The 12,283-nt window shown below is 38.1% G+C and overlaps 1 protein-coding gene across 1 annotated transcript in view; it reads left to right on the forward strand.

Annotated features, from left to right (window-relative positions):
* Positions 1–974: 974 nt before the first annotated feature.
* LOC146595254 (uncharacterized) overlaps positions 975–12,283 on the forward strand; it is a gene marked incomplete at its 3' end in the record, with an annotated part of 208,796 nt that continues 197,487 nt past the window's right edge. Inside the window, exon 1 of the mRNA XM_085306114.1 lies at positions 975–1,190. Coding sequence (XP_085162240.1) covers positions 975–1,190 — 216 coding nt within the window. The remainder of the gene's footprint in view (positions 1,191–12,283) is intronic.

Here is a 12,283-nt window from a genome sequence, read left to right on the forward strand (position 1 = left end):
AAAAAGGTGAAGAAAGCATACTTTAATCTGAAACATAAAAAACTTCCTGCATGAAGTTATCAGGAAAATTAACTATATTGATTAAAATGAAATAGTTCAGTTATTAATGCTATTGAGTTCTCAGGAATTGATACAATTAAACCTAAACCTTTAGGTCTTTTTTGACTGTCATTAAGTGTAGGATAAATGTCTTTAAAATTGTTCTTAACTTGTACAAATTCATGCTGCCACAAGGCACAGATGAGCTGCTTAATGTTTAGCTAAAAAGTTACTTAGATGATGTCTTACATATTTTCTTCATTTTTTGGCCTATGGAAGAGCTATTTGTTATTTCAAAATGTCTTGGCCCTAGTCCATCTGCAAGACCTCACTTATTCTTTTGAAATTTGTAGGCTTCACAAGCTCGGCATCAGCAGTATCACAGACAATGAATTACTGTGACTAGAAGACTCTGGAATTAAAAAACCCTCCTCCATAAGAACATGTTTTTGTTTTTGTTTTTTTTTTTAAAAAAAACAGAACTAGGATTTGTTCTGAGGAAGCACAGTTGGCAAAAAAAAAAAAAAAAAGTTTTCAAAGATAACAGATTTTTCCTCTTTTTTTTTCTTCCCCTAAATAACAAGGGAGTACTGATGCTGGGGACTTGCTCTTTAAATAAATGGAATCTTTTCTCTCCTCTCTTGGCAACGTTGTAGTATTCTTGTGCTGTATGACAAGGCTAGCTAGTGCTATATTTATCTTGTAGCTGTACACACATTTGCAAGAGGTCGTTCAATAGGAGAAAGGCAATGAGCCAATGCAGTTTAAAGAAAGTTTGTTCTACCATAGTCCTAACTTTTAGGTTTGGCTTAAAGACAGGGCTACATACTTTTGGAGGATCAGGGAATATCATTACTGATATGAAATAAAAACTTTCCTGAGCTGTCTCTGCAAGGATCAGGGCTTTGTGAAGAACGAGAAAAAACGTTCAAAAAATGGAGTTCAGTAGGTGTTTGGGTGCATCAGCAGAAGAGGAAAGGAGAAGACCAGAGGGTGGGGAAGATGATACTAGTGATTCTGGCAGTAGTGTTGTCTGTGAAGAGTTGGATTTGGTACAAATGTACCTTACCTGTTTGCCTGAAAGATACATGAAAGAAAAATTCACCCTGGCAGCGTATCTGACGTGCTGGCTAGTGCTGAAACTCTGCAAGGTAAGAGATTTTAGAACAAATATATGAGATTTTTACATAACTTCCTATATGTTTAATAGGCACATTGAGATTTTTTATTTAACTTCCTATATGCTTAAGAGGCAAATTGAGCAAAGTCTCTGCTGGAATATTTGATAGTCTTTTAAAAGATAGTTATGTACAGTACAGTTATCATCATGATTTATTAGTAAAAGAAGCATTGTAAATATTGACACTGTACCCAGAAACAGGTGATCCAACGAGGAAAAGCATGTAGAGACTGCTAATGGAGTACTCAACAAAGCAATACACTAATAGTTGCTAGCCAACTTTTCTGTATCTATTGTTACATAGTGCAAGGGATTTGAGACGTTTTAGATTAATTTCTATGTGAAATTTCCTGTAGTGCTCTTCATTGTCTTACACTCATATCTTGTGTTGGATAAGCAACAGAACGTATTTCAGTCCTGAAAATGTGAACATTATAAAAATAGAGTAGTTTATTTGGAGCATTTTGTTAAATGTTTAGGCTCTGGTGGGACTTGTTATAAATGCGATCTGTGCACGTATAATTAAAATGCCTAATGTGTCAGCAGATAGAGAAACAAGGCATTGGATATATTACTATTTCTATAATTTGTTCCATTTCACCTTTGCAGAAAGTTGCTTTAAGATTTGGACTCGTGTAAAGGATCAATAAGTTCTGTACAAATGATAGGTTTAGTGTCAGCAGATTATAACTGAGACATTTAACCTTTAGATCATGGGGTTTTTAAGTGCAGAAATATTATTTTAATAAATTTTAAAGATATGTGTGTATATATATATATATGTGTATTTTCCTTTGCCTTCGCATTGTTGGATCCAAGATTTACTACTGCAGGCATTTAGTTGATGGGCACATCACCACATAGAGCAAAGTGAACATGAAAGCAACTTTTCCCGGCTATTTTTCTGTAAGCTATGTGACAGCTTGGAAATGCAAGATGATGTGCAGACCACAACTGTGGGTCCAGATGGTGCCTCAGCAGCAACAATGCCTCCCCTACAAGCATCTCTACACCTGTGGCAGTTTTGTAGCAGGAGCTATGTCAATTTTTGCCAACATAGCTATGCAAGTCTAGACTGAACAGTATATGCAGTTTTTATCTGTTAGATAGATTGATTAATGCTGGCTCCTGTAGTTCCCAGGAGCAGTTTTATACTGCTAGGACAACACCTATACTAGGAAGGTCTGTCAAGATGGAAGACACACAAGCACCCTTACTAGGGTAACACCTAGGCTTAAGCTTTTCTTAGCAAAGGAGTAAGATTCAGTTCAGATGATTCTGTGGGCCAGGGAAAAGAAGGAATGGAAGATGAGACTGTGGTCTCACCTTCATCTGCTCTGGTACTTCTGGGGTGAACTGTAGTTGCACTGTTTGGGAGATGGAAAACTTCTTTTCTTCTCTTCATGACTGGTTCTGCAAGAGGAGTGGAGAAACACTTTATCTCAGTGATAATCCCCTTAGCTGGCCAAAGGCAACATTATATTTTGCTGTCCTTCAGTAGACTGAGAGCTAATATTCCTCCCCGTTGGTTGACAGCAGTACACCAGAGTCTTGCAGGTGCTGTTGTTAGAGACCTGATTAGGGACCGCTGCTTTTTAAGCACTCATTTTACATCTGTGCAGTAATACACTGCTCTCCCACACAGTTGTGTCATAGCTTTGTTTCCACATGTATCCTGTATTGGTAGTGCCTGTGTTCTGATCTATGGCTAGAGGATTTATCATGTGACGCCAATTTCTTGTGATATGGGGCACATACAGATACTTTCCTCATACAGTTTTTCCTTTTGTCTTTCTGTTTGCTGGCTGCAGAGGGCTTTTGCAAGTTTGACTAAAGCAATAGAAATCCACACAGCTAAGTAGGAGGAGTGAATAGCCCTGGGGCAGATATGCAAGGCACTGCCATCATGTGGGGCAGACTGCTAGGGAAATGCATACAGTCCCCAGGTGCCTTTGTAGAGTGCTGATCCACGATGGAGAAGGTTGCCTCTTGGCTAGTTTCTACTTGACTTGATGGTTTTGTTGTGGTCTGACCCATTTACAACCAGACAGGTGAATTTGTAGGTTTTAAGAGCAATAGCTATGTTAGAGAATGAGCCAGAGCTAGTGGGCATACATCCAGCAGTTGATCTGGGTTGAGTACCTTGGACTGACTGCCAATGCATAGATATTTTGTGCATTACTCATGATGCGTTCAGGAAACAGAATGGCATGCACACAATAGTCTCGTGCACAGATGTTATTCTTTAGGGTAAATGGTTGTTTTTAAACCTAACAAGTGGCAAACAAAGTATCTGGGGTTGGACTGTTGGACAGAAGCTACAGCTTGAGCTGGGGAAAGCATGAAATATCATACTAAGCAGGAAAAAGGGAACTGACAGTGTATAACAAAGGCTGTAATGCCCCCTGAGCTCCCTTCTCCAAGTAGGTCTGTAGTTGTGTAGAGTTCTCCATATGAACTAACCATAAATTATGAAGTGCCATTCTGTGCTTATGGCTGGAGTGTTCTATGGTTGCTCCATCTCTGAATGGAGATTATTTCTTAAATGAGAAGAAGTTTTATTAAAACACATAGGTTAGCTGTGGTGCTCCTATCTGTTTGCTAGCAACGTTGTGTTTGCACAGGGCATATAAATCCCTCAGGTCAGGAGGGATCAATTCACGCTACCTGAAAGGGAAGAGTGAAGAGAGGTAACATAATTTCTGTTAAAATCACAGATTTCTTCAGAAAGCTCTCTGAGCACCTTTCAATGCCCTGGCTAATCTGAGAGGATAACTAAATATCTTTATTTTAGCAACATCTGATTTATTAATGCCTCTTTCTTGATGAGTTTTCTTAAAGTTTGTTCAGATTTGAGGCCACGTTTTCTTATTTCCTGACACTGTTCCATGACTTCAGTTTCTTCCAAGTCCTGATCCATTCAAAGAGTGTTAATTTTTTCTCCTTCCCCCTCACAAGAACAAAAGCAGCACAGTGTTGCCTTTTCTCAGGTTCTGCAGCTTGGCAGAATCCAGCAAGACTCTCCCAGTGGGAGGGAAGGAAGGACTGGCAGCACTGATGTGGTGCTTTGTGTTACAGAGGCACCCTTTGTAAAGTCCCGCATACATCCCCTGTACATCCAAACCATTCTGGTTCTTGGCTAAAGATAAGACTCTGAATGCTGACAACTTAGAAAATAACTTAGAAAATTACAGGGGCTTCCTATAACTCAGTAATCCCTATCAGTGCTACATTAAAAGAGAAATAGAGTTGTGTGGCCTGTCTTGGAATATAAAAAATGGTGAGAGCCATGCAGCCCACAGAGTCTTCTGCAGACTATTTTCTGCCATCTGGAAAACTTCTTTATTGTGTGTGCCGAAGGTAGTCCTGAGTTTTCAGGAGTTCCCACAAGTTGTGGGGACAAGAGGAGAGACTTTGACACTTTCTAAAAGTTCCACATGCCACAGATAGTTTTTCATCCAGTTCTACTTTTCATTCCTATTTATGAGCACAGGACAGTTGCAAAGAAAGGATGGTCAGACACTCATTTATAGATGCCTGTGAACAAGTTAAGCTTTTTGCTTCTATACAAAAATGCATTTGGATAGACAGTACAGCTTGTCCATGAATGTAGCTTTTCTAATCTTCCATGTATTATCTGAGCTAGTTGTTCTCAGGCTATCTTACAGAATAGTAAGATTCTCCTCTAAGCACTAACGGGTTTTGCTTTTGATTTTACATTCAGTAGTCCTGAATTGTAATGAATCCCTTTGAATCTCTAAGGTTGGATTGAAATCCTTGTGAGAACAGCTCCCCTGCAAGGTCTCAGACTTCGGCAGTGCTTCCTTGACATTTTAATTATAACTGTTGCCATTACACACAGGTGGATTTTGATTATTTTGAAACAAAATGTCTGTTTGAAGCTGCATGAGTACATACAGATTAATGTCTGGTTTCTCATCAGCTATACACAATCTCTCCTTATTCTGTCAGTAGTCCTTCCCATCATAAATAATCCCTTCATTTTCCTTTTCCTAGTTGCTAACCTATGTCTTGTCCAAGGTATTTGCTCACAAAGAAGCAGACCAGAGGTGCTTTAGAAACAGATGAATAAATCAGGGCAGTCTCCTGTGGGCAAATTCCTTATTATATGTAAGAATGATTTGTATTGATTAAAGAAAGTTGATTGCTTCCCAGATTACATTAAATAAAGTAGTAAAACAGTTCTGAAATACTTTGAAAGAGTTACCCACTAAAGAGGGTGGACATCATATTCCATACTGGTTTAATGACCCACTGACTTTTCAAAACTGACAATAGCTAGCTGGTTATGCTTGCGTGAAAGAGAACAAACCATAAAAAAATCAAAATAAAAGAAAGCTTTGATTCAGATTTAAAGTAAATTTTGTTAAATAGATTCTCTGATTCAGTAATAGTAATTCAGCAACATCAAGCACCTCTAAATGTCAAAAACAATTGGTTAATGCACGTGATTTCCCTGATACTTAAGCATTTTCTGTCACCTCACCTGGTATTCTTTTAACATTGCCAAATCTATATAAAGGGTAAAATGGATAATAAGGCAGATTTGTAATTTTATTTCTTGTGCGTGTGCATATCATTAAGTATAGTACTTAGTTGTAAGGAGCTTCCAGTTGCTGTTGCTGCATAGTGGCTTGGAGAGTGTAAAGTTGTACATGCTACATAAACCTACCAGAATGAATCCCAAATGAAAGATGGAAATACTTAAATTACTGCCCTGTGGTCTGGGACATCAGGGGTTAATTCTCAGCTCTGCAATACCTCTGTTACTCTCTAACATTAATTTATTGTCCATGGCTCAGCTATTTGCCAGTAAAAGGGATAACAAATTTGCTTTTTTTTTTTTTTTTGATTTTTACTTCAAATTATAAACATTTCAGGGCTGGATTATCTTACCATGAATATTTTATCTGAAAGAGTGACTCCCTCACTGGTTGAGGTTTCTAAGCATTAGATCAACGCAAGTAATAAACTGACATGTTTTATGACACAAAATACCTAGTGTCTAACTCCAAAGATTCTGTCAGTGTTCCGTATTCAACGAGGTATTTTAATAGCTCTAGAGATAAATCTTCAGCTCCCTGCTGAAGGGAGTGGACTGACATTCCTGTTCTGTTCTAGTAGGTGATAGATCGAAAAATACAAATACTGCACTGGGAATTAGCTAGCTTCTTTCAAATAATTTCCATTTATCTTAACACAAGTGTATATTGGAAATGATAAGGGTTTTTTTAGTTATTTCAGACTTACATGTCCTACTGTGTCTGTGTGTCTGTCATTCCTCCATGGTAACTTTTGAACATTTTGGCCAATTTCAGCAAAATTTGAGTGAGATATGTTACCAAATTCATATAAGTGAGGTAGTCAGAGGGAGGAGACAGAGATTTAAATAAAACCCCTCTGAGGGAAAGACTGTTGCATGAATCAGCCCCTAATTAAACATAAGAAATATTGGAAAATGTTTCCATTGCCACATTGGAGAATAACTTAGAGATACAGATTCATTGGAGACAGGACTGTGTTGGTTCGCTTGCTTGCAGAGATACGGTGTTTTCTCAGTAAAGTGCTTTTTATTTGGCTGTTAATGGAACTCCACTGAAGCTGACTGTTAGCTTTCACTCCTTGGGGTTAAAGCCAAGATTTCTCAGAAGTGATTTTGGGTGCCATTTGAGACAACTCAGAAGGATCTTTTTCAGGAGGCCCTAAGCATTCCTCTTCCCCATGACCACCTCGGAACACTATTTGGTGTTCACTGATTTGGTAAAGAAAGCCAATATGTTGTTGAGGGTGATAAACCGCTATGGTGGACAGTCTGGTTAGTCACTCTTAACTACTAGAGTCTCATGTGTGATTTTAGGGGGCTTATTTTGTTCAGTGGAGTATTTCTGTTTGGAGTACTTCTTTTTGGATTATTTCTGATTTCTGAATCAAATGACCTTATTTGATTCAGCTTTCCTTTAATTCATGCCCAAATTTCCAGGATTTGTTTGAGCCAGAAATATTAAAGCCCCCTGTCTTATATTGGAATAGTCATTACAGCACTGGATAGGATCAAGTGCTGCAGAGAGCCAAAGCAATGAAAATGGAAAATAGCAGATGGAAAACTGGAATATACTGAACCTGACAGAGGGTTTGGTTCAGATTGGTTTCCCATTCTGGGCAGAGATTCAGTTCTTTATAAATAGTATGAATCATTTAGCATGTGCCTGGGAGTTTGACTTCCTCCCTTCCCCACTCCAAAAAGCAAAGAATTGAAAATTTCCCAGTATCTTTAATGTTCATCAAGTCATCTCCTGGATCCACCTCTGAGGTACAAGTCTGTTCAGAGAATGCAGGCTACGAAAGTCAGATATACGTAACAATTATGAAGCTTCCTTTGTAAAGCCCAGGGAATAATCTCTGGAAAAACCAACCACATCCCATTTTTACTACCTTTCTCTAACATTACCACACTTTCATTTGTGGGAAGGAGAATGTATCTCTGTGTTCAGTAGGTACTTGCCTGTGAAACTGTTTCGCAGATACCACAGTTCTCAAACAATGCTGTCAATTGAAGATATATTATTTTCTGTATGTCATGAGTTTAAGCCTAGTTCCTGCAATGAATCTGCCCATAGAAACTCCTGCAGGGCTGTAACTCATGAATTGGTAGAACTTTCTTGCTGAATTGTGACTTTATAATTAGGTAAAAATTAGAGTGAAATCCTGGATGACTAGCAGAGTACATTGGTTGGATTAAGAACCTGTAAATAGATGAAGTATTTCTCCTTGTGCACACTGGAATATTTGATGCTCTTCCTAGAAAGTTCCTCATTTTTAGAGACACCTGAGAAGCCACTTTGTTTTTTTTTTTTTTTTTTTTTTTTTTTTTTTTTTTTTTTTTTTTTTTTTTTTTTATCTGTTGCTTTACTTTCCTGCTGAAAGGAAGACAGAGCTGGTGTTAGACAGGAGTAAAAACTTTCTCTTGATGCTGAAAGTATGATGCTCCAAGCATGATTATTGACAAAATTTGATGAAAATTGGCAAATATTGCAGAATTTGAGGTGTAACAGCTGCGTAGTAAAAGCAAGCCTTGAATAGGGTGTTGAAAGATAGCACAACTTCTAAATATCCACAAAAATGCTTGGGCAGGGCAGCATTAAAACTTAGCTAGATCACAGTGCCATTCTGGAACATGGAACAAGCTAAAATGGAATTTCTAAATACCAAAAAATGCAATCCTTGCACACACTTGACTCTGATTTATTTGGAAACTTGCATCTACACTGAGGAAGAATGCATCTCAATCTGGAAAAAGATACTTGTTTTAGTGCCATCAATCCTTCAGTCATACTACCTCACTTCCTGTAAATGAAAGTCATATATAATAATAGCAATAATTCAAAAAATTGCAATTTTAGTTTTAATGCAATTTTAATAGATGTATCCAATTTTTTCCTTAGTCAAAAGCAGATTTTATTCCTATTTAACTCCTAACCTCCTAAATCAGTGGATTTTCCTAGGATAGAGAAAAAGTATAATTTTGATTATGGTTATTATATATGCACACCATCATTTTGACTCCAACAAAAGAAATGGCAGAACAAAGCTTGGTAACTCGCTATAGTGTTGAGGTTCAAAGAACTTCCTGATAATAGAGGAATCAATATAGAATTACTTCCCATGGTTCAGGTGCAAGCTCTAGGCACAGATGCAAATTCACAGGCAGATTTTCCTGGGATGTCTGTCCAGGTTTACCACTCCAAATTCTCCTGTCCACAGAGGAAGTGACTTCTGTCACACAGGCAATACAGTAGAATGTGAGTCTGCCACTAGAGCCATTATTTTTAATATCCAGATGTGTTAACAGCTGAAAATGAAATCAGCAATGCTGTTCCCTTTAGCCATTCTAGCTAATTCTCTGTGTTAATGTCAGCAAGATCATTTAAGCCAAACAAGGTCAATATTACATGCACTTACATTATATGGGTCATATAAATCTATCCTTTGGATATCATCTGGAAAATTGGTCTCAGATGTTGTGTTGTAATGTTGTGTTTGTTACTAAAAATTTAAATATTGATTAGTAACACACTACAGTGACATTATATGAAACACTAGATTACAGCATAAGAGGTGCGGCTTTATTTACAGCTACCTCTGTATTTTCTTTACCTTTACATGTTGTAAGATATTATTCTCCAGATGACAATATAAATGCCCTGTATTAATTACATGAGAAAATTTTTTAGTCTTTGTTCAGAGTTTTTTGTCTATATGTTCCTGCAGAGCTAAACTGAAAAGAATGAGGAAAAAAACTCTTCAGTATTTGGAAACATTTTTAAAATGTTTCTATGCTGGCAAAGCAGACAGATAGCTTTTGTGTTGACTGTTATGGGGTGGGGCTGGCAGAAGGGATTAATGCTGTTTCCATATGAATAAGTGTTTTTTTAATAGTACTTGCTATAATCCTATTAGTAAAATGAACAACTCTAGTAAAATTTGGTAGCCAGTCTCTTTGCCTAAGATGAGAATACAACTATCCGTTGCTTCTGCAAACAGAAGCTTCTTTACTTCCTCACTTCAGCTCTGTGTTTGAACAGACTAAGCCTTAAGGTGTGGTGAGAAGCGCGTGGGTGATAAACTAGAATGTGAAAGAAATATGAATGTCAGTGCTCAGGGGAAAATAGCTTTCATAGTGTTGGCAGTTAAAACTTTCCAATTGGATTTTTTATCCTTAAAAGTCACACCTCACGGGGGCAAGTGACTGCATGAGAATCTTATTTAAAAGGAACAGAAGAAAACTGTTTTCAGGTGCTACCACAATGGAGGAGAGCACTGAAACATTAATTTACAATTGAAAATTCTCAAACTACGTATTTCACAGTTTGGAATGCTTAGAATTGGCAGTGATCTGGCAGATAGTTTAGAGTTTGGACAAAGCTGTGAAAGAAAATTTGAGGAATAGCTACTGTATTCACTCAGCAGAGGACGCATTTTTGCTCTACTCAGCCCAAATAAAAATTCTAAACTGCATGAATATAGCAGTGTTCTTCTGAGAAGTGCAGATCTCCATTTCACATCCCATGGAAGTAGGTAGCGATGTGGCAAGCAGCATAGGTGGACTGACATCAGCAGAACATGTTGGAAGTAGGGGAAGGCCTCTTGGAAAAAAAAGGCAGACTGCTGGAAACAGGCGAAGGCTCCCAGAAAAAATCTGTATGAAAGACCCTGGGAACTTCAGTGGTCATAAACGATGGAATTGTCCGGAAGGCCTTGGTTTGCCATTCCCCTGAGGAGAAAAAGCTCCCTATTGAATCACCACAGCTTTTCGCAGCAAATCACTGCACTTTGAAATGAGTCTTGGCTCAAGTATCTCTGTATTAGGGAGATAAGAATGACAGCACATGGTACCAACAATAAAAAATTCGGTTTCATGGTATTTCTAGTTGTGTTGAAGCTAGGGCTGTGCCTACATCTTGGTTTTCTTGAACACATGCTCTTTTTCATCCTGCTTATTTCCAGGTATCTGTTGGCCCTAAGAGAATGGCACCTCTGACTTGGCTGTCATAGGCCTAGAAATCCTGCGTGGGAGTGTTGTTTGTGCTGGGGACTGCTTACGTGGGTCTCCAGAGGCACAGCAGCCAAGCTGTAGCTGATGTGTGTACAAACACTGTTCTCCAGAACCATACACTGTAGGTTCATGTATGATGAGGTGGAAAAAGTCTTTAGACATATGGAAAAAGAAATCTGGGAAAGTGTATATGGGGTTTGGGATCACTGTTTAGATTAGAACATTATTCTTGTGTAAGGCATCAGTATCAGAGATGGGAAAAATGCCTAAGGCAAAACTTTTGACTTGGAAGTTTTGCTTTAATTTCCAATGCAAGGTTCAGGGCAAACTTGGTGAAGTTTTTGAACCTCCCGCAGTAGCAGTCTAACTTTCAAGCAAGCCTGGAGAGATAATGGTTTTGGGTGCAAGTCAGGATGGATTTGATCCCAAGCCACTTGAAACACAGCATTTTTGGCTGCATGTAGCTTTATATTTCAACCTTCATTTCTCTCCAGAACTCAGACCTGACCAGACTGAAGCTTTTGCATAAAGCTCTGTGAATGAAGCCTGCTGTGCTTCCGACTGATTTAGTAGTTCAGGAGTAAATCTAACTGGAGCATTTTAGTAATGCATGGAACTAGTGAGCATTGTATACTTGTGTTACATGAGTAAGTTCAGTTCCAGTTTAGCAGAATGGTCACAAGAGAAACATCCATATTTCTAAACTGTAAAGTTGCTGAGGCAACATAGAGCTGTTGTGAGACAATTTTTCATGAGCAGTTTTGTTCAGAATAAACCTACTCCTGGTGCTACACTGAGGCTCTGCAGGAAAGTCTAGGATAGACTGAACTACTTTCAAAGGGTGCATGTTACTACTCTTCCTAAGCATTACTTCTGGTTTAATTAGTCAAAAGCAATTTTTAAAAAGTCAATCCTTACAGACTTTTTGACTCTGTAGAAATAGATTCTTTCAAGCAGATTGAAAGGTTTCTCAGTTCTTTTCTATGTCGTGCAAGGCCCAGGGAAAATTTCTTGCAAGAGCTACATGTTGGTTCCTGCAGCTCTCTTGGATTTCTTTGTGCTAGTAGTCCCAGTAGGGCTACTGCTATACTGGGGGGGGGGGGTGTCAAACTTTAGGTCGAGCCTAGGGAGCAAATGATGGTCCTTGTCTCCATTTCTTGTATGAAGCTTTGACATCTGTTGAGTTGAAGTGCTAGATAAGATATTACTAATTAGTAATACTTATTTATATAATAATATATTTGTTGCAAATGCTGGAAGGTTTTTTACAAAAGCTTTTGCAGGAGGGACTGATTTTTTTGCTGCAAATAGTAATATATTATTATTTTATTACTATGGGTATCCTTTCCTCTTTGTTGTACCTGTATTGCAGACTTTGAAACTTGAGCTGAACAAGTTTCCAGCTTTTCTGAATTTGCATGGAATTACTAAAGGTTAGCTTGGTGTTTTCTGATACGTAATTTCTGTTCATGTCCTTTGCTGGACATTTC

Source organism: Rhea americana, unplaced genomic scaffold (genome assembly GCF_003343005.1).
Source record: "Rhea americana isolate MKP2758 unplaced genomic scaffold, rheAme1 scaffold_231, whole genome shotgun sequence".
NCBI classification, from domain to species: Eukaryota; Metazoa; Chordata; class Aves; order Rheiformes; family Rheidae; genus Rhea; species Rhea americana.